This window comes from Acinonyx jubatus, chromosome A2 (assembly GCF_027475565.1).
Source record: "Acinonyx jubatus isolate Ajub_Pintada_27869175 chromosome A2, VMU_Ajub_asm_v1.0, whole genome shotgun sequence".
Classification (NCBI taxonomy): Eukaryota; Metazoa; Chordata; class Mammalia; order Carnivora; family Felidae; genus Acinonyx; species Acinonyx jubatus.
Window position 1 is genome coordinate 151,395,047 of NC_069383.1, and position 20,732 is coordinate 151,415,778.

Consider the following 20,732-nt stretch of genomic DNA (forward strand, 5'->3'; position numbering starts at 1 on the left):
GCAGCGGAGCCGGCGCACAGAGGAGGCGGAGGCGAGGTGGTGGGGGGACGTCTGTTTATTGGCGGGGGTCCAAGCCGCGGGGACGCGGGTGGCGGTCAGAGCGCCGCGACGCAGTCGGTGCCCGTGTATCCTGGCAGGCGTAGCGCGAACTTTCGGCGCACGTCGTCGGGCACGAATCTGCCGGCCACGAAGTGGTGGCGGCCGGAGAAGCGGCCGGCGCAGCGCTTGGGCGCAGCGAGCGATACCAGCACGTCCGGTCGGAGCCCGTCCTCGGCGTCGCCGCCGCCGGTCTCGGCGTCCCAGCCTGAGGGAGGGAGGGAGGGAGGGAGGGTGGGGGAATCGGGAGCTGGGAGGGGTGCTTGCTTTCAGGCGAGAGAGTCTTGCCTCCTCTCCACCCGTTTCCCCTTCCCCATCAGACTCAGCCTCTGCTCTCTGACGCGTGAGGCTTGGTCAGACCTGCCTCCCCATAGTACTGAGCCTCCGCCCTCAGACCAGTGTCTCCCCTTCCTTGGAGATGTCTCCCTCCTCCTATGACCAGGGCGTCGGCCCTCATCTTTTCTGCCCCTGCTGCCATCATGCAACCAACCTTTCTTCTCCATCTGACTCAGCCTCTGCCTTCAGACTACATCGTTTCCACCTGCTGCCCTTTCCCAGTCAGACCCATGCCTCTGCCTTTGGACCCAGCGTCTGTCCCAATTCCTCCCTCCCGATTGATCTTGACCTTCCCCACTTCGAATAGAGCCTCTTTCCACCCAGGCTTCCTAGCCAGCCTTCCTCCTCTGACCAGATCCCCACTCTCCACTCAGGGCAGACTGGCCTTCATCCTCAGGCAAGCCTCCCCCCCACCCAAGACCTGTCTCCTTACTCCTGGTCCTTGCCTCTGACAGGATGTGGCCCCCTCCCCACCCAACCCCGACGTCCATCCTCCTCCCTCTGACCTGACATCTCTGTCTTCACCCTCACACTAGATCTTGCCTTTTGAATGGGCAGGACCCCGCCCCCTCCCTCACTGTGCCCTAGCCTCTGCCAGCTCTCAAATGAGCCTCTACCTTCAGACTAGGGGCCTTGGCTTCTCCCCTGCTTCTGACCAGAGTCTGGAGCCACTAACTAAAAGCCTTCTCCGTCTGACTTTAATCCTTCCTTCTGTGACCCTAGTCTCTACCTTCAGACCAGACAGCTCCCCTCTTCATAGCTAACCCCTTGCTCTGTGGCACCCTGCTGGGGGTGGCCCTGAGGTCTTGAAAGCTGGGGGACATCCCCCTGAGTATGGCCACCCCTGTGGAGGGTCCGGCTGGCCAGCAGTTGTTTGTTCCGTCTGCCCGTCGCCTAATGGCTCCAACAGGCGTGGGGCGGCGGCCAGGACGGGCGAGGCCTTTGCCGAGTGAGCTCACGTCTGCCCAGGCAACTGGGCCAGGGTGGGCAGCGGGCATGCTGGGCCGGGTGTGGAGGGGTTGGGACATGGGATCACCTGGGCAGCAGCCTCTGTCTTCCCCATCTTAGGGATGGACGTGAACCTCACCCAGAGTGCATGAGCCATCCACGCTGGGGAAACTGAGGCTCAGAGAAGGCAGACAGGCTGGGCCCATCAGAAACTGGGGTGCAGAGGGCCCCCCTCCCAAGGCCCCAACATGCCCCCTCCCCGCCTGCCTGGCATGCCTGAAGGAATGTCCAGGCTCACAAGGGGGATGGACAGCAGCTTGAGTGTGGCCAGCGCACGAGTGCAGGGGCCTCCGATCTCTCCCGGCTCCACACCAGGGCCCAGCACGGCATCCACCACCAGCCCATAGGCATCATTGATGAGCTGGACCTGAGAGGGCGGGCATGGTTAGAAGGTGGCCTTTGGGCACTGCCTCCCCCTTCCCCCCTCAGTTGCCACCAAGCGCTGACCTCTGTGGGCAAATAGGACAGGAACGGGATGTCCATTTTCTCGCACTGGGTAGTCAGGTCCTGGTGCAGCAGGTCTAGTGAGCGTGTAGGGTAGAAGATGGTCGGTTCATACTCCTGGTGGGGAGGGGCAGAAAGGAGTCGGCCCTGAGGGCCCTTCCAGGCTTCCTACTGGGCCTTACTTAGCCCCCAGATCTGGATATGAGGCCAGAGACCCTGCCTGGGGCAAGCACTGGGCATATTCTGTCCCTCCTGGGACACTATCAAGAGGAGGAAGCAATTTCTGCGGGGACAGGGTTGAGGGGGTGACCCTAGGAGGCCAAGGGGGTCCTTGCTACTCACAAACACCCGCAGGTGCCGGGCACAGACCAGCCCCACCGCCCCGTTCTGCTCCGGGCCACACACGACCAGCACTGTCCTCTGCTTCCGGGAGAGAGTTGGCAAGGGGAACACCTGGCAGGGGGCACAGCAAAGGCAAAGGCATCATGCTTGGAATTCCTCCTTATTCGGGTGGGGAAACTGAGGCTCGGAGTAGCAAAGGAACGGGCATGGGCCTGGAGGCAATAGAACAGGAGGAAAGACATTCTGGGCAAGGGGCCTCAGTTTCCTCCTTGGAGATGCAGAGTCCTTGCTTCAGACTCTGCCAAGCTGGAGCAGGAAAACGTGCCTTCTGCCACCACCCGGCGCCCAGAGTGTGGTTTGTTTATTCTCGGCCTGAGTTGCAGACATTCTTCCACCTTTTTCCACCGCAGTGGCTGCCCCTCCCCCGCCCACGTTTCCAGGCCTCAGCCCTCCCAGAGGCCCCAAAGTTGGTGGGGGGGGGGGGGGGGGACAGAGGGAGGGTATTTTTTCCAACCTGAGATGCCCTGTCTCTCTCCATCTGCCTCTGTCTTCATCTATCTTTCTCTCTGTATCTCTCTGTGTCTGTCCCCATCTGTCTCTCTGTGCCTTCATCTCTGTCTCCTAGACTCTGTGTCTCTATCTCTGTCTCCTAGATTCTGTGTCTCTGTGGGCCTGTGCATCAGTCTCTTTAACACAGGAGTTAAGAGCACTGATGTTCAAGTCACAGCCCTGCCCTGACTCTCTGCATGGCCTCTGCCCCCATCTCCTCCCCCAGCCTCACTTGGCCTCTATCGATTGGGAGTGACAGTGGCACTGACATGGGGCCTCTCGGGGACAGGGCACCCCAGGGGGCCTGGCTGTACCCTGACCTCCAACCACACAGAGAGCCAGGTATACCTTTTTTGTCTCCTCCCCAAGGTCTTGGTGAGGTCCTGAGCCACTTGTGACCACACTAAGCCAGGTGCGGAGCCCTGAGACCGGAGACTGAGGGAGGCAACAGTGACTCCAGCTTGACTGGGACCAAGGGCCCTCTGGACAGACTTGGGGCTTTCGGGGCAAAAACTGGACGGCGACTGGTCAGCAAGGGCCAGGCAGGAGTTTACTACACTGGGTTTACTTTTACTTTTGGGGTTTCACCATTTCCTTCTCCTTCGGGACCTTCACTCGGGATGTTTCATTTGAAATAGAAATGTTAAAAAAAAACCAACTGAGCCTACATGAAGAAAGCGATTGTGTTCAACAAATGTCTGCAGTGGTGACAAGAAGAGGAAGACAGGGAGGCAGAGAAGGGTTACATGTGGGAGCCCTGACACCATCAGGCACTTCTCTAAGGCATTCGTGTTTATTAGCTGGTGTCAGTTTATTGCTCTTTCTTTGGAGGGGGAAACAGGCCCGCGGTTTGGCAACATGACCAAAAGCACGGAATAGCGGCATCTTTGTTGCTTATCACTCTCGTATCCCTTGCGGGCACCTCGAGGCTGGGACTCTGCTAACTCCTCCCTAGGACCTACACTATGCAGGCCACCCCTGCCTCTGGGCCTCAGTTTCCTCATCTGCAGCATGGGGGGGGGGGGTACTCAGCCTCCAGGAACCGATGTCTCCTTTACGGAGATCCAATTGATGGCAGAGGCAGGTGGTCACATCTGTACCTCAAGGACCTCAGGACCATCCTGCAGCAGCTTTAGTCTCTGCTCCCCGGACTCCAAGTCTCTGGGGACTTCTCTATCTGCCCTGACCCTCACTGACACCTGGGGTCTTGGGTCCCTGCCTGGTCTAGACCAGTGATGATCCTCTCTGGGCCTCAGTTACCCCACCTGAGTGATGGGCTGGAGTGGCTCCACACAAAAAGGGGTTTCTTGAGTCCTGGATCAGCCTGACCACAGGGCTCATGCAGCTAGGCCTCCTCTGCTCTGGTAGGCTGGCCATCTGGTTGGGGTCAAGGTCAAAGATCAGGGGTTAGATACCTTGGTCACAGCCACAGCACTAGCATGGCCACACAACTCCACCAGCTGCTGCCGCCCAAAGCGATAATCTTCCAGCAGCTCCCGCTCCAGGGCTGCCGCCTCTGCAGTGCTGGGGGACAGAGTGGGGAGAGATGCTCAAAGACACACAGAAAGACAGAGAGAGAGACTCAGATGGAACCGGTAATCTTCCACTAATATCTCCAGCTAGGCCCTAATGCCCTCCCCCCCCCCCGCCCCCCCCCCCCCCCCCCCCCCGCCCTCAGTTTCCCCACCAGACGTGCTGGCGGTTGACTGGCACAGCGGAAGGTTTAAGCTGAAGCCCAAGGCACGGGCGCCCTCTGGTGGTCGAGGGAGGCGTGGCGGCGCGTGTTAGTTCTATTGCCCCAAAGCGTGGGAGACTGGAGCCGGGCCCAGATGCGCCCGCCCCCACCGCGGAAAGAACCCAGAAGGAGGAATGGAGCGTGAGAGACTTTGATGGGGGCGAGGGGCCAGTTGCATGCAGTGGAAACCTCTGAGCAAGCTCCAGAACACTGGAGGGGGCAGACTGGCCTGGGGAGGGGGGTGGTGCCTGAGGGAGGCGGATTTTGAAGGCTGCAGAGGGGTTCACTTAGGGAGGTGGATGGGGAGCCCGGGGCTATGGGGCCTTATTGGTGACCCTGCAATAATTGTGGCCAGAGAATTGGGGCTTACCCATCTGGGGTGAAGGTCTGCCATCAACTCACCGAGTGACTGGGCTCTGTCACATCTGAGTTTTGCTTCCTCTTTTGCAAAAGTAAAGGCAGGGAAGATAGACTAGATAATTTTCAAGGTCCATTTCAAAATGCAAACATGGGGCCCGCTATTTAAGATTTGAGAATTTTCAGATAATGACAACAGCATGAAACTAAGCGTTGGGTCCTATTAAGAGCAGGGACCAAGCTGGCCCTGGCTTAGGGACCTTCCAAGGAGCACCTACCCCCACCTCAGCAGACCCTAGAGAGCCTAGTAGTGGTAGTAGGACCAGGCCCAGAAGAATCAGAACATTCAAGCACTCTGAGAAGCCAAGTGACTTGCCCAGGGTCACCCAGGAAACAAGGGGGAAAAACCGAGACTTCTGCCCTTGGTGTCTGTCTCCAGAGCCATGGATAGGGTGTGAGCAAAGAGGCAGGGGCAGACCTACAGACAGCAGAGTTTTCTTAGGATGAATCTTTAGGGTCCTTCCTTCAGTTCTGTGAGGAGACCACAATCTTTTGGCCAATTTTTGCAGTGTGGTCAGGCTGGGCAGGAGGGGCATAAGTAAGGACTGCTGTGGGATGGGGAATCAGGGAGGACTTCTGGAGGAGCTGGCCTGGAGCACTATGGGAGGTAATCCACGTGGTAAGAACAGCGAGGGTGGGAATGAGCTTGGCAGATTCTAGGGACGGAAGTGAGGCCAGTGTGGCTAGAGCAGAGCAAGCAAAACAGAAACTGGGTCAGAAAGGCACTTCGGGGGTCCACGTAGATGGGGGAGATGGATGGAGGCTTAGGGCAGGGAGTCTACATGCCCTGAATCATCCCAACAACCAGAGCCAGATTCAACCCCACCTGACTTCAAATAAGGTTGAAAGACCAGTTGAGGAAAAGGAGCTCACGGTGGGACAAATGAGGAGCACCCCTCTGGGCAGGCCACCTAGGTCCCAGGAAGGAACATGGGAGAAGGTGTTTGGGAATGTGGTTCATTCCTCCACCTTCAACTTGTGACGGGTCTGGCTGTTGCCCCCACAGGAGGGCAGAGAGGAGTGTGGGAGGACCACCCATTCCTCCTTTTCTTCCTCTGCCCCAAAGTTTTGGCCTCAGGCCACCACTTGGAACATTATCTCCCTGCCTAACTGGTCATTAGAGTGATAATGGGGACTCCATGGGCAGAGGATGGTTCAGGCTAAGAGCCTGGGAGTGGCGACCACGGTGGCAGCTCTGGGTCGGGTCTGAGTGGGAATTAGGGCTGGTGGGGGAGGGAAACAGGGCAGAGCCATGTGGTACTGGGCAGGGCAGGGGGCTCAGCTATGAGGGTGCCTCTTGCTGCTCCCAACATCAGCTCCCAGATGAGAGGAGCTGTGAGGACCAGGATTCCCCCACAGGCAGGAAGGCTGAAGTGGCCTGCTTTCAAAGGAACTGGGCCTGACACTCCCAAAATACTTCCAGGAGCAGGCCCTTACGAAGGTGAAGCCAAGGCCAGGGCACCCGTGCCAGACCCTCCCTGCTCTCTTGGCTCCCTCTGCTTCTCCACCTTCAGGCCTCTGCCCACCAGCCCACCATCTTTGCTCATCTGGCTGCCTACAGCAGTTTCATGGCCCCCAAACTCAACACAAGAGCCACGGGGCTCTGAAACTTGAATGCCAGATGACATCACCACTTGTCTCAAACCTACTTATGGCTCCCCAATATTCAGAGAATATTCAAATTCCTCACCACACCTACACGCCCATTATGTCTCTTACCTCATTGTTTCCTCTCCACTTGCCATGTTCCACTCCTACCCGCCCCACAGCGCCCCATCACCCCTCAGCTGGCATCTGAGACCCCACACAATCCCCTCCCCCCCATGCCAGATGAAATCGCAGATCCAGCTTCCTTCTGCCTAGGATATGCTGGGTCTACAGGCTCAATCTGGACATCAATCAGTCACTGGACAGTATCTGCCCTGAGGGCCTGAATGGACAGTGGGCAGAGAAGGACAGATTTGTCAGTCAAATCTGGTGTCCATTGAGGTCCACAGCCCTGCTTGAAGTCCCAGGGCACAAGGACTTAAAGGAGGACGTAAGATGAGGACTCAGGACGAGGTGGGAGACACAGCCACAGCTGCCTATTTCAGACCCCAAATCCAATCAAACTACCAGCAAGTGGTCCATGTGTTCAAAAATCCCCTTAGCCCTGGCTCAGGCGGTGGCTTCCTTCCCCAGCCCTCAGTTTCCTTCTCTGGACAAGAAGATAGTCTCAGGTGGACCACCAAGAGGGGTGTGAGTGAGGAGCTAACAGCTCAGCTCTTCCCAGGGAAGACGGGGAGATGAGGGTGGGAGAGCCAGGGTCCCTGGGTGAGATGGAAAGGGGAGGTGGGCCTTGATTGGGTTGAAGGGTGATGGGAGAGCTACTAGCGGTGTTCTGAATAATTCAGAAGGGCGGGCTGAGGAGGATGCAGTTTCCCTGGCAACTCGGCTAGGAGACGTTGGCAGCAGCAGGCTTCAGGCTTCGTCTTTCCAGCGAAATGCGGGGTGGGCCCTGGATCCCCCCAGGCCCCATCCCGGCCATGCCCTTCCTCTGATCTATCCTGCCCATGATGCCCCCCTCCCAGCCATGCCCTTGCCTCGGGGCCGCATCCTTGCCACGGTCTTTGACGTCCCCATCCCTGGCTGACCTGAGGAAACGCCGCTCCTCGGGCGCCTCCACTGGGTCCGGGCGGGCTGCGCTGCTCATGGCCAAGGTAAGCCGGGACGCGCAGCCTGGCTGCCACCGCCACAGCCTTTTAAGAGCATCCCAGGGCAGATGGGGGCGTCCTCGGTCCTCCTCCCTTCCCGCCCACCCTGTGTATCCGCCAATCAGGCGATACCGCGAAGGCGCTGCGCGCAGGGATTGGCTAGCGGGTGCAGACAGATTTAACCCTTTGGTGCCAGGAGCGGAGCTGCCTCGGGGATGGAGAATAGTAGAGACGTGGGTATCAGCAGGGCAAGGCACGGACGGGTAGCGACGGACCTGCTACCCCTGTAATGGGGTCTTGGCCTGGGGGCAAGGGGACCTACCTCTGACACCCCTCCACCCCACGCTCCACTCTTCAGATCCCCCATTTACTGATGAGCCCAGGGTGCAGGATGGGGAGCCCCGGCCTGGAGGGGTGGGCTGCTGACAACGAGGACTTCAATAGAGACAGGAAAATCCAGGCATATTCTTGAGCCAAGGCTGATGGATCCAGGGGCAGTCTCTGGGTGGGTTTTGAAACCACCCTACCTGGCATCTTCTGCAGAGACCCCAGGTCTAGACCCTATATCCCCAGGCCGTGTGCAACCCAATGGTGTCCCACGAGCCTTCCCTCAGTCGCTGGGACACAGGCAAACAGGTCTCCAGAGCATTTATTCTTTCCAGGGGGGAGGGTGCAGGGGTCCAGTAGTCAGAGGGGTGCAGGCCCCTATGTGTACCACGTGAAGCCGTAGGCAGCGTTGAGAATCTCCTCGTTCGTGCGCAGCCCGTAGAGCTCGCCCATTATGGGGTTCACCCAGCGCGTTGTGTGGAACACAGACTCACCCACCTGTGGGAACAGTGGGGTATGGGTGGGGGTGCAGCTACCCCTTCAGGCCCACACTGCCTACTGCTGCCTTCCCCTCCTCACGCCTGGCACCCACTACCCCTCTCGGCTCCGGGTTTTCCCTGGGAGGCTGTGTTCCTGCAGGGGGCCTGGACCCCCACCCTCCCTACCCAGGGCCCACCTTCCAGTCAGGCACGTCCTTCATGATGATGGCCTCCTCCTCCAGGTTCTCCCGAAGCATCTGCAGAACCCTGTGGGGATGGAATGGGCGGTAGGGGACAGGCCTGAGCACCGAGAGACTCCCGAAAAGACGTGCCAGATCCTTCCCTGTTCCACCCCAACCACCTCCTGCCACTCCCAACCCTGCTTGTCCTTTCCTTCCCCTACAAACATTTACGGTCCTCCTGCTGCAGCCTCAATGTCCCCTCCTCCAGGGAGCCTTCCTGTTCTAGCCCTTGGGTCTCCCCAACATATGCCAGGACACAGCTGTCGGCCCCCAAATGCATTTTTGTCATGTCCTGCACTGCAGGCTGGGACACTCAGGCCTGTGACCTTCCAACCCTGGTCCCAGCAGCCCCACCTCCGATCCTTCTCTGCCTGCAACAGTGGCATCAATGCAATGCGGGCCTCGAAGTCCTCAATCTGCAGGCGCCTGTGAAACCCAAAAACCAACAGTCAGATCAGATGAGGCTGGAGTTCGGGGTAGATGATGTGGCCTCAGACTCAGGCTGATGCGTGGGGAGGGGAGCCGGCAGAGAGGCAAGTGAGTGGGGCAGGCTTGGGGAGTAAGCTCTACCCACAAGAAGATGAGAAGGCGGGGTGTGGGCATGTGGGCTGGCACAGGCACTGGTCTACAAGACTGATGGCTTCGCACTTTCTTTTCAGTTAAAAACTTTAGTTTTTAATCCTAAAAATAGCCCTGGCCTGATGATTGTGGTGAACTGGGGACAGGGGATGGGACCTTCATCACAGGGCTCTGGGCCCTACAAAACCATATCCCCTTCTTGTCAAAATAACCCTGGGGTGTGAGCCCGGGGCAGGCAGTTCTGTGTGTTCCAAGCCACCAGCCCCATCTATACTGAGGGCGCGGCACCCAGTGATGTGGCCCCTGGCCCTGTCCCCTCATCGCCAGAAATCTCACAGCCTCACAGGGAAGGGTCTGGATGAAGTTCAGCCCCCACTCCAGCCCTCACACCTCCTCCCATCTTTCTAAACTCAGAGGAGCATCCCCACCCCAGGCTGCTGGCCCCACCACAGCCCCACACTATTGTCACCGTGTCCATACTCCTGTGCGTGGTGCATATGGGGCAGCTGGACCCGGTTTGAGCTCACTCAACAATGTTGAGCACCTGACACAAGCTGGCCTTCTCCACCACCACCCTTGGGGATTCCCAGACTTGTGGGGGGCAAGTGAGCTCAAAGGGGGTGCTAAGGACACATATCACAGGGTGTGGCAGGGCAAAGGGGCCCAGCCAGTAAGGGGCCAATCAGAAGGGGTCACCTGGCAGGGCATCCTGACAGCTTAGAGGCAGCGAGAGTCTGAATGGAGGCCACTATCTGCCTCGGTCCCTCAGGCCCCATGTGGCTGGCAGGGTCATTGTGTTGCATGGCCTGTTTCTAAGCCCTTACTGTCCTCTTTGCCTGGTTAACACTGACAAAAAAACCACTAAACGAGCATGTCCTGAGCCTGCCCTCCACCTCCACCTGATGGGTTGTCCTAATCCCAACCCTCGAGTCCCTAGCAGCGGAGGCCAAGAGATACCTGGTGAAGAGCTCCTTTCTTGCCATTTCTTTCTGGAAGGCCCATACTTCCTGAGCCTTGAGGGGCTGATGAAGGTCCCCGAGGGACACCAAGACCACAGGTGCACTCCACGGTCCCCAGCCTGGGGCCTACCTGCGCTCTCGGTTCCACTTCATCATGCTCCAGTACCCAAACAGCAAGGTCCCGATGCCCACAGCAAACATGCTGTAGCCTGTGGGGAAAGGGGGCACCAGCTCAGCGCCTACCCTCGGGAAAGGCCACCCCTTGTAGTTCCTTCTCATGAAGCACAATCTGCTTGCTGTGCACGGACACCGGAAATATGGATGCGAGAGAAGGTAAAAGTCTTAGTGACCCCCTCCTAGAGATGGCCAGTACTGTCTCTAGTGCGTATTTCTTCAGATTCTTTTTTTGTCTCTGTGGAATGTCCACCAGCCCTCTCCCCTGGACCCGTCCTTCCCAACTGCAGACGACTCTCAATTCCGTGCACCTGCCTTGCAGGCAGGGACACCAGGCTGCCTCGGCTTTCCTCTGACAAGTGCGGCAGCTGCGGCTGACACACCTCCGCCCCCCCATCCCCCCATCCCCGTTTCTGGAAGGTACAGGCTGAGCAGGGCTTGCAGGAGGGCCCGAAGGCCTTGCTGTGTATGATCGGGTGGCCCCAGCCCCACAATCTTGTTTGGTTCCCAGTCAGCAGGTGCTTCCACGGGGAAGGGTAGTATCTACAGCTGGGCCCAGCTCCATGGTGGCTCCGGCTGCCTGGGCCACTTCTCTGAGTGCTGCCCACAAGGAGCTGGGAGGGGCTGCCAGAGGCAAGCAGTGCCCTGCAGGGGCGGCCCAGCCCCCCATCCCCACCCCGGACTCCCGGGGGTGCTGCTGCTTCCTGGCCCAGCAGGGTCAAGCCCCCTGCCTGGACACCAGGGGACAGAGGCTGCCATGAATATTTACTGGCACCAGCAGGCACCTGTGCTATAATTCTGACTGACAGGCTGTGGGCCTGCTGGGGTCTTCAGGGAGGCCCAAGCTGCCTGGGGCCTGGCTGGGACTGGCTCACCCCATACCCTCTCATCTTCTGAGTTGTGATCTCTTCCCTGGACGGGCCTCGTGGCTGCTGGGAAGAACTGACAAGCTCAGGCAGGTCAAGTTCCAGTTAACAGCCACTAAATGACCAGCAAATAGTGGGTAAGGCCACTCCCTAGAACCTGTGGGGGTGCACAGTGGGGACTCTGGGAGTCGCAGCCCTGCTCCGTGTCTGCAAGGGGCCTCTGTTGTCCTGGTCTTCGTCCTTCTTCTTCAGCTCAGCTCCAGCACAGGGCTTTTCTGGCACCTCTGCTGGACCCAGAGGTTCATGAGGAACTGGTTAGATTTTTTAGCCCCTCAGTCAAACCTGTTAAAAATATGAGCTAAGATACTTCCATGTTACTGAAGGTGGGACAACGAGGGCACCCTGGTTCCTGTGCACAGAGGCAGAACCTTTCTCGAGGCTCGAGTGCCTGGGACCAGCTTCCAGTGCACCTGTGGCTCTTACACATGGCTGACCACCTGTGCTGGGCAGGAGCGTTTTAGAAGAGCTGCCTCTTTCTTTTCAGTAGCTGCAGAGGAGCCCAGGGGCCTCTTCTTTCGACCCAGGGGATAAGCCTGGGCTGTCCTCACGGAAACCTCTTGCCTTCACACCAAGCACCCGTGTGGGCCCCTGAGTAAAATAAATTCCAATAAGGGGGCCTTTACAATGGTGCAGCCCTTTCTTGCTGACAGTGGCGAGGCCGAGACCCCAATCCCTCAGTATGGGTCTGTGCCTCAGGAGCTGCCCGTCTGGTGGTGGAGGCTGACGAAGGGCATGCCCAGAAGGGGGTGCAGGCCATGAGTAAAGAAGACCTGAATAAATAAACATCCTGTGTTCACGTACTGGAACTTAACACTGTTCAGACGGCAGCCCTCCCCAAACTAAGGTACCGATTCAGCGCGGTACCCAACCTTCGGAATCCCAACCTTCCCCCTTTACCAGCCCCACAGGAACTGAAGAGCAGATTGTGAAATTCGTGGGATCAGATTAACCAAACAATTCTGAAACAGAACAAAGGGGGAGGACTTGCACTTTACAGTTTCAAAACTTAACACCCAGCTGTGTGTACAAGATAAAATAGCGTGGCACGGCACCAGGGTAGACATGTACATCGATGGAACAGAGCTGACTGGGAGTCCAGAAATAAACCCTCACATTCACGGTCAATTGATTTTGGACAAGGGTGCCAAGACAATTCAACGGGGAAAGAATAGTCTTTCAGCAAATTGGATAAGTGGACAACCACACACAAAAGAATAAAGTGTACTTTTTCCTTCCCCCATGCACAAAAATTAACTCAAAATGGATCAAAGACCTTAATTTGAGAGCTAAAACTATAAAACTCTTAGAAAACAGATGAGTCAGTCTCTGAGACCTTGCATGAGATAATGGCTTCTTAGCTTTGGCACCAGAAGCACAAGTGGCAAAAAGAAAAAAAAAAAAATAGATGAACTAGACTTCATGGAGATGAAAAACTTCTGTGCCACAAACGATACTGTCAACAAGCTGAATGGAAGAAAGTCCTTGAAAATCTTGTATCTGATAAGGGAATGATATCCAAAATGTATAAAGAACTCTGCAAACTCAGTAATAAGATGAACCCAATCAAAAAAATGTACAGGGGCACCTGGGTAACTCAGTCAGTTGATCCTCTGACTCTTGATTTTAGCTTAGGTCATGATCTCATGGCTCATAGGTTCAAGCCCCTCATCGGGCTCTGCACTAACAGTGAGGAGCCTGTTTGAGATTCTCTCTCTCTCCTTCTGCCCCCTCTCCAGCTCTCTCTCCAAGAAAAAAAAAAAAAGTACAAAGGACTTGAAGACATTTCTCCTGGAAGTTATACAAATGGCCAATAAACACATGAAAAGATGCCCTACATAATTAGTCACCAGGGAAATGCAAATCAAAACCAAAGTGAGATGCCACCTCACACCACCAGAATGGCTAGAATTTTAAAAAGAAAAAAGAAAAAAAAAAAAAAGGAAAATAATTAGTGTTATCCAAATATGGAGAAACTGGAACTCAATACACTGCAGGTAGAAACGTAAAAACAGAAGAGCTAATTTTGGAAAACAGTGTGGCAGTTCTTCAAAATGTTAAATGTGGAGTTACCATCTGACCCAGCTAGGCCACTCCTAGATGAAATTTCACTTAAGAAAAATGAAACATATCCACACAGAAGCTTGTACAGGAATGCTCACAGCAGCCAAAATGTGGCAACAACTCAAATGTCCATCAAGTGGTAAATGGATACACAAACTGTGGTCCACTCACACAAGAATATTATTTAACCATAAAAAAAAAAAAAAAAGAAAGAAAGAAACTGCCACACGCTACAATATTCACATTAAAAACATTATGCGCGCCTGGGAAGCTCAGTCGGTTAAGCATCTGACTCTTGACTTCAGCTCAGGTCACGGTCTCTCAGTTAGTGGGATTGAGCCCCAAGTCAGGCTCTGTGCTGAGGGCCCTCAGCACAGAGCCTACTTGGGACTCTCTCTCTCTCCCCATGTCTCACTGCCCGCCCCCACCCCCCCCACCCCACTCACATATTCTCTCTTTCAAAATAAAAACATTAAAAAATAAAAACATCCTGAGAGTGAAAGCAACCAGACACCAAAGGCCACATAGAGTAGGACCCATTTATACGAAATATCTAGAACAGGCAAATCCATACCAGACAGAAAGCAGACTGGTGGTTGCCAGCAGCTGGGGGAGGGAGGATGGGGAGTGACTGTTCATGGGGTTTCCTTTTGGAGTAATGCAAGTGTTATAAACTTAGATCCGGGGGATGGTTACGCAACTCTGGATAGACTAAAATCAACAATTTGTACACAAGAAATAGGTGAATGGTCTGGTCTGGTTTGTGAATTTCAATAAAAATGTTAAAGACACAAAGGAAAAAAAAAAGGCCCACCTATTGGGCACAGAAAGGAGCGGAGAGAAGAGAGCTGAGTGGAAAAGATGGAGGTAGCAGTCACTTTGGGAACAGCATAAATTAAAGAAGGCCTGAGCCAGCTTGGCATGTTCTAGGACACTAGTGGAGAGTGATGTAGGCAGAGAGAAGGGGAGTGGGTGCCAGGCTTGGGTGCCTTACGGGAGCAAGGGAGGGTAGGGCTAATGAGAACAAGGCTCAAAAGCAAGGCTGGAGGAGGGGCACAGGAAAGATGATTAGGGTGGGGCGCAGGATGGATAGCAGGGCCTTTGCACTTGCTGTTCCCTCCACCCTGGGGATTGTTCAGAGAGGTCCTTCCAGCCCACCCTGGATAAAGCAGGCCTTGGTTATCTGGGGCCTCACCAAAATGAGAAGTTCCGGTGTGATTATTTTAATCTCCTCTGCTAGGCTGTGAGCTCTTCCAGACAGGGCTCAGTGCCACGTGCGCATTCAACAAGCAATTACTGAAAGCACGTACATACACAAAGACCACGCCGCTAGAAGGGGTCTCTTCCTCACCCCTCTGCAGCCAGGAAAGACTGGGATGGGTTTGTATGTAGTACAATGCAAGTTGGTGTGAAGGGGTGCAACTAGGAGGCCTAACCCTAGATAATGGTATAGAAGCACTACTGTGTCATGAACTGGAAGAGGACTGGAATGAAGGGCACATTTGTGACTTAAAAATAAAAGAGGGGCACCTGGGTGGCTCAGTTGGTTGAGCATTGGGGTCTTGATTTCAGCTCAGGTCATAATCTCACAGTTTGTGGGTTCAAGCCCCTCATCGGGCTCTGCCCCCCCCCCCCCAAATAAATAAATAAACTTTAAAAGACAGAAAAAGAGAGAAAGAGAGAGAGATGCTGACTAGGAGTCCAGGGAGGACCAAGGGCTGGGACCCTTCTGCAGCCTGGTCTGGGTACAGGTCACACAGGTGCACATGCATAAACAGACTTCATGCCACACACCTGAGGGATACACTGGTCTGGGTGTTAAGTTATACTTTGAGAAAAGAAATGAAGACATTCACATCACATTGTATTTGTTCAATCTATTCTACGATGAGTCAAGTGCCAATGTGATGCCAATCTAGCCTGTAACCTGTTTTTTCAATGACCCTCGGGCTAAGAACACTTTTAGGTTTGTAAACAGTTGTTAAAAAAAAAAAAAAAAAAGCAGCGGCAGTGGATAGAGAGCATCTGGCTAGCAAAGCATAATTTTTTAAAAATTGTTAATGTTTATTTATTTTTTTAAAGGATCAATTTACTAGCAAGTTAACTGAATCACATCTTTTTTATTTTTTAAATTTTTTAGGGGCTCCTGGGTGGCTCAGTTGGTTAAGCGTCTGACTTCAGCTCAGGTCATGATCTCACAAATTGTGGGTTCGAGCCCCACGTTGGGCTCTGTTCTGACGGCTGGGAGCCTGGAGCCTGCTTCAGATTCTGTGTCTCCCTCTCTCTCTCTCCCCCTCCCCCGCTCGTGCTCTCTCTCTCTCTCAATAATAAATAAACATTAAAAATATTTTTTTTAATTTTTAACATTTGTTTATTTATTTATTAGAGAGAGAGAGAGAGAGAGAGAGAGAGAGAGAGACAGACAGACAGACAGAATGTGAGCAGGAGAGGAGCAGAGAGAGGAGGAGACACAGAATCCGAAGCAGGCTCCAGCCTCTGAGCTGTCAGCACAGCGACCAACGCTGGGCTCGAACTCAGGAACCGTGAGATCGTGACCTGAGCCAAAGCCAGATGCTTAACCCACTGAGCCACCCAGGCACCCCAATGTTTATTTATTTTTGAGAGACAGAGCATGAGCAGGGGAAGGGCTGAGGGTCTGAGAGAAAGGGAGACACACAATCCAAAGCAGGCTCCAGGCTCTGAGCTCTCAGCACAGAGCCGGATAGGAAGCTCAAACTCGCAAATTTCAAGATCGTGACCTGAGTCGAAGTCGGACACTTATCGACTGCGCCACCCAGGCACCCACAAAGCATAAAATATTTATTGGGCCTTTATAGAAAAAGTATGCCAACCTCTATGCCGGGACACAAAAAAGCCAAGAGCTTGGGAAGAGCTTGAGTTTTCACCTGATACTAACTTTCTCACTGGCTGAATTACCTTTTTTTTTTTTTTTAAACCATGCCCATATATATATTTTTTAATTGAGGCATATTTGCGTAACATTAAATGTAAAGTTCCTCGAGTTATGGGAAATGTATTTACCCTTGTTTAAAAGTTTGTATTTCTCTGTTAACCCTGGGTGCAAAGCATGTGACCCTTCTACTTTTTTTTTTTTTTTTACATTTTTCTGTGTTGAACCCAATAACACAATTTTAAAATGTTACTAAAACATCTAAAAAATTTAAGAATACGTATTCCTGGGACATCCACAGGTAGGGACTACCAGAGAGGAACATCTTCTAAATTCCCTCAATGTTCCCGTTTCCGCACCAGTTTTACTCTGGATGGCCCTGAGTGCAAGTAGCAGCCTCTTACTACAGAAGCGATAGGGGATCCTCGGGTTCCACCTCCCTTCGCGGCGCCCTGAAGTCCCAACCCTGACACCCCGGCGCAGTGCGACACTGACCCGACAGTCCCCGACGTGGAAGGTTCCGCTTGTAGTCGATGGGGCCATAGCCCCCCGGCGGGGGCATGTCCTGCTTCACCTTCGACGCTGCCATGTTCGCAGGACCCGTGCTTCCGACCGCGGGCGGAAGTTACGTCCGGCGGCCGCCGCCATGATGAGTGTGGCGGAACGTACCGCGCATGTCTTAGGCAGGACTAGGGCACGTAGTACGCTAGGGTAGCGGTCCTACAGCGAAGTAGAGCTCCGGGACTAGGTTCAGGGATCGTCTGGGCAACCAGGCTGCAGCCGAGGACTCTATTTCTTCTCTCAGACGGAGCTTAGCCCAGTCGGTGTAGACGCCTGGAGCTCGTCCGGTTGCCTGGGCCCTTGCCCTAAAGGACCTCCCTCCCCTACACCTTCCCTCTGGTGCGATGCTCGGACCATTCAGAGCCAGGTCACCGAATTAAGCCCCCTCTCGTTTTCTCCCCGTCGCGGGGCACTGCGGGCAGCCCAGAGCTTCACATGGCTAGGGCTGGGTACACGAAGTTGGGGGACGACTGTTGTTCGTATTTGACTCATGAGGAGCCTCCCCAGTGCCAGGCACAGATTCTGCTTCCCGGTCGTGGTCGAGACCCCTTGCCAATAGCCTCTAATGGGAACTGGGGCATTCAGAGCAATTATGAGTCACAAAGCCTGATGGCCTTGGGGGACCCTGCAGGGCGGGGTCCGAGGGGCCCTTACCCCGAGGCGGGGTGACGCCCACAGTCACTTCACAAGGCAGAAACTGTTACCTGGGCAATAAAAGGCTCCGCAGGGGCAGGGACCCGAGAGTGGGCACATGGGGGTGCGGGTGTGCAGGTGCCAAGCGCCATGGGTTAGGCCCGAGATTGGAGTCCGGCCGCCCTCCGAAAGCAGCCGCCTCTTGCTCCCCGCGCGCCCCAGGCGCCACCATGTCGGGCGACAAACTTCTGAGCGAACTCGGCTATAAGCTGGGACGCACGATAGGCGAGGGCAGTTACTCCAAGGTGAAGGTGGCCACGTCCAAGAAGTACAAGGGCACGGTGGCCATCAAGGTGGTGGACCGGCGGCGCGCGCCACCTGACTTTGTCAACAAATTCCTGCCCCGCGAACTGTCCATCCTGCGGGGCGTGCGGCACCCGCACATCGTGCATGTCTTCGAGTTCATCGAGGTGTGCAATGGGAAGCTGTACATAGTGATGGAGGCGGCTGCCACCGACCTGCTGCAGGCAGTGCAGCGCAACGGGCGCATCCCCGGGGGTCAGGCGCGCGACCTCTTCGCGCAGATCGCCGGAGCTGTGCGCTACCTGCATGACCACCACCTGGTGCACCGTGACCTCAAGTGCGAAAACGTGTTGCTGAGCCCCGACGAGCGCCGAGTGAAGCTCACTGACTTTGGCTTTGGTCGCCAGGCACATGGCTATCCTGACCTGAGCACCACCTACTGCGGCTCGGCTGCCTACGCGTCGCCTGAGGTACTCTTGGGCATCCCATACGACCCCAAGAAGTACGACGTGTGGAGCCTGGGCGTCGTGCTCTACGTCATGGTCACCGGGTGCATGCCCTTCGACGACTCGGACATCGCTGGCTTGCCCAGGCGCCAGAAGCGCGGCGTACTCTACCCCGACGGCCTCGAGGTGTCCGAGCGCTGCAAGGCCCTGATCGCTGAATTGCTGCAGTTCAGCCCGTCCTCCAGGCCCTCAGCGGGCCAGGTAGCGCGCAACGGCTGGCTGCGTGCTGGGGACTCTGGCTAGAAGCCGGGGTTCCCGCCATTTACGCCGCCCTGAGCACTGCGCAAGCGCAGCGCACGCGTGCGAGGCGTGCTTCCGTACTCCCGCGAAGCCGACACGCGCCACTGCGCACGCGCACACCCCCTTTCCCCCTGTTCCCTCCCCCCGCCGCTTCCCCCCCCCCCCCCCCCCGCCGCTTTTCCTTTCTCTGGATGGTTGGGGCTGCAGTCGCCCCTGTTTAGAATCTAGCTTCTCTCCCTATGATCCCAAGAGCAAGAGGGCGCAAGCGCTTCCTCTCTTTCCTAAGAGAAGTCCCCGGGAGGGGAAGGGACGAGAGGAATCGGAAGCATTGCGCTAGCGCGGAATGAGCGATGGCTGCAGGCAGGCCGTGGCTACTTGGAGGAGCTGCCAGCGAGTGGACGCGTGTGAAGGGCGCCCTCCTCGAGACAGCCGCGAATGCGTGTGAGGGACGGCAAGCTCCCGGCGCTGCCTCCTTGGAACTTGCAATAAAGTCGCTCTTTCTCGCACCTGCCTCTGGCAATGGCCCCCTTTTACCGAGTGGGGGAGGGGGGGGAGGGTGTTTCATCCCGCAGGGGAAGGCAGGCGTGGAGCCCCATTGTAGAAAAGGCTTGTTGAGGTTCTTGTCCTAGGTCTCAAAAGGGAATTGGGAAGATTCAAACCAGACTTTTGGGCTCTCCAACCTCAGCCGACTCGAAAGGGCTTTGGGGCCATCCCAGGTGTCGTGATGGCAATGGAATTGCTGGGCTGGGGAGCAAGGATCCTAGCACCCTGCCCGTGTTTAAGGATGGAACCGCGTGGGGGTGGGGGCCTCCTGCTTTAACATAAATTGAGCGTTTACAGATGAGGAAATTGAGGCCCATACAGATGTCATTTGCCCAGGAACACAGCTGGAATTTGAAACCAGAAAAGGCTGGAGTGGAGTTGGGGAGGTGGTGGAAACTCTCCTTAGTAAAAGTCCTTCCTTGGTAAAGAAGTTGTCTGGGGCAGGGGGAGGGGAGAGTCAAGGGTAAAGCATGAGACTGCTGGGCAAGCTGGTTACTTCAGTCCTTTCTTTATTCATACATTTATTGAATGCCTACTGTGTGCCAAGCTCTGGGACTCAGCAAAGAGGCTTGGATCCATCCCTGCCCTCAGCTAGGAGGCAAGTAAAAAGTCAAGTAAAAAATGAATGGCATGTAAAGAATTGTAACTTGTGCTAAAAGCTGGGTGAGGGGAAGGACGAGTTACCAAGGAAGGACTGAAGCAGACATTTGAGCTGAACCCTGAAGGAATCAGTCACTGGAAATAGAAGGAAAGTGTTCCAAGTGTTCCCAAGATATGTTGGAGCTGGTGTGTTTGGGTAATGCCAGGAAGGTCTATGGCTGGAATAGAGAGGGAGGAAGAAGAGGTGGAGAGGTGTGTATCTGGACAGGGGACTCCACAGGGCCTGGGGGAGATTGGGGACTTTTGTTGCAATGAGATTACTGAGTTTAGTGACAGCAGCTGTCTCTCATTTGCGGTGTGTGGAGATGTCTCCCTAAGCCCTAATCCTGCTCCCCTCCATCGGAGCTCCACGCATTTCCCAAGGAGGCCGATCATCTTGTGGGTCTGCCCATGCCCTGCTCCTGCTCACTCACCCTTCGTGGCTCTCAGGTGCCCTGGGCGTTAACTACCAGCTCTTCCCTAACCCCCTTAAAGAGACAGCTGAAGCAATTGAGGCTAAGAGAGGGGAAAGTGCCTTGCCTCTAGTCTTGGCTGGTTCACATCTGAGCTGAGAGAAAACCCACCCCCTCTGGTTTGCGCTAGAAAAGCGTCTCTTCTGGTCTGGACGATACCTTGGAAAATGGAAGTGGGAACAACCTCCAGGTTGTTGGGAAGGGCTGTGGGTTATTGAAGGATGGCATCCTGAGCCTTCTTAAGGGTCCCACCACTCTCAGAATGAAACCCACTTCTTCATCCTTTTGCCCCGTGGTCCAGCCACACTGCCTTCCTTGTCCTTGACTTTCCAGGTTTGGTCTCACCTCTGAGCCTTTGCATTGGCTGTTGCCATTCCCTACCACTTTTCCCTCTGTCTTCATTCCAGACTTGGCCTAACAAGTCACTTCTTCCCTGACACCCCATTCTTTCCCTCCTTGCCCTTGTCACAAGGTGGGGTTCTAGTGCCTGGGGTATGGCATGTGCCTTAATCTGTGTGAGCAATGGGGCCTGGGGCTCCTCCTACCCCATAGCCAC

At 55.3% G+C, this 20,732-nt stretch overlaps 3 protein-coding genes across 6 annotated transcripts; 1 reads left to right on the plus strand and 2 right to left on the minus strand.

Moving 5' to 3' along the window:
- Positions 1-20: 20 nt before the first annotated feature.
- On the minus strand, positions 21-8,265 carry YJEFN3 (YjeF N-terminal domain containing 3). Of its 4 annotated transcripts, none has more exons than XM_027038482.2 (6): positions 7,561-8,265; positions 4,191-4,299; positions 2,227-2,337; positions 1,888-2,001; positions 1,679-1,807; positions 22-304 (listed from the first exon to the last, which is right to left on the minus strand). In XM_027038482.2, exons 1-6 carry the CDS (start codon positions 7,617-7,619, stop codon positions 56-58), a joined length of 771 nt encoding a protein of 256 aa, XP_026894283.1. In that variant the 5' UTR covers positions 7,620-8,265; the 3' UTR covers positions 22-55. The 4 variants fall into 4 exon arrangements, with proteins under 4 accessions (XP_026894285.1, XP_026894283.1, XP_053075552.1 ...); XM_027038483.2 differs by having other exon boundaries at positions 23-304; positions 1,657-1,807; positions 7,561-8,252; XM_027038484.2 differs by lacking the exon at positions 1,888-2,001 and having other exon boundaries at positions 21-304; positions 7,561-8,110.
- On the minus strand, positions 8,252-16,932 carry NDUFA13 (NADH:ubiquinone oxidoreductase subunit A13). The gene is made up of 5 exons (XM_015065553.3): positions 16,774-16,932; positions 10,337-10,415; positions 9,023-9,094; positions 8,624-8,693; positions 8,252-8,445 (listed from the first exon to the last, which is right to left on the minus strand). Exons 1-5 carry the CDS (start codon positions 16,865-16,867, stop codon positions 8,326-8,328), a joined length of 435 nt encoding a protein of 144 aa, XP_014921039.1. The 5' UTR covers positions 16,868-16,932; the 3' UTR covers positions 8,252-8,325.
- Positions 16,933-17,056: 124 nt separating this feature from the next.
- TSSK6 (testis specific serine kinase 6) lies at positions 17,057-18,647 on the plus strand. Its single transcript, XM_015065552.3, has one exon. The coding sequence runs from the start codon at positions 17,703-17,705 to the stop codon at positions 18,522-18,524; it is 822 nt and encodes a 273-aa protein (XP_014921038.2). The 5' UTR covers positions 17,057-17,702; the 3' UTR covers positions 18,525-18,647.
- Positions 18,648-20,732: the final 2,085 nt, after the last annotated feature.

Bases quoted from the DNA above. Each gene is read 5' to 3' on its own strand.
- YJEFN3 (XM_027038482.2), bottom strand. From the start codon at position 7,619: ATGAGCAGCGCAGCCCGCCCGGACCCAGTGGAGGCGCCCGAGGAGCGG. The intron at 2,338-4,190 runs GTATCTAACCCC...GCCCCCTGCCAG, and splicing joins GTGCTGTGGCTGTGACCAAG to GTGTTCCCCTTGCCAACTCT. The intron at 2,002-2,226 runs GTGAGTAGCAAG...CCTCCCCACCAG, and splicing joins CCCGGCACCTGCGGGTGTTT to GAGTATGAACCGACCATCTT.
- TSSK6 (XM_015065552.3), top strand. From the start codon at position 17,703: ATGTCGGGCGACAAACTTCTGAGCGAACTCGGCTATAAGCTGGGACGC.
- NDUFA13 (XM_015065553.3), bottom strand. From the start codon at position 16,867: ATGGCAGCGTCGAAGGTGAAGCAGGACATGCCCCCGCCGGGGGGCTAT. The intron at 10,416-16,773 runs GTCAGTGTCGCA...CTTTCCCCACAG, and splicing joins TCCACGTCGGGGACTGTCGG to GCTACAGCATGTTTGCTGTG. The intron at 9,095-10,336 runs GTAGGCCCCAGG...TGGGTTTCACAG, and splicing joins AAGTGGAACCGAGAGCGCAG to GCGCCTGCAGATTGAGGACT.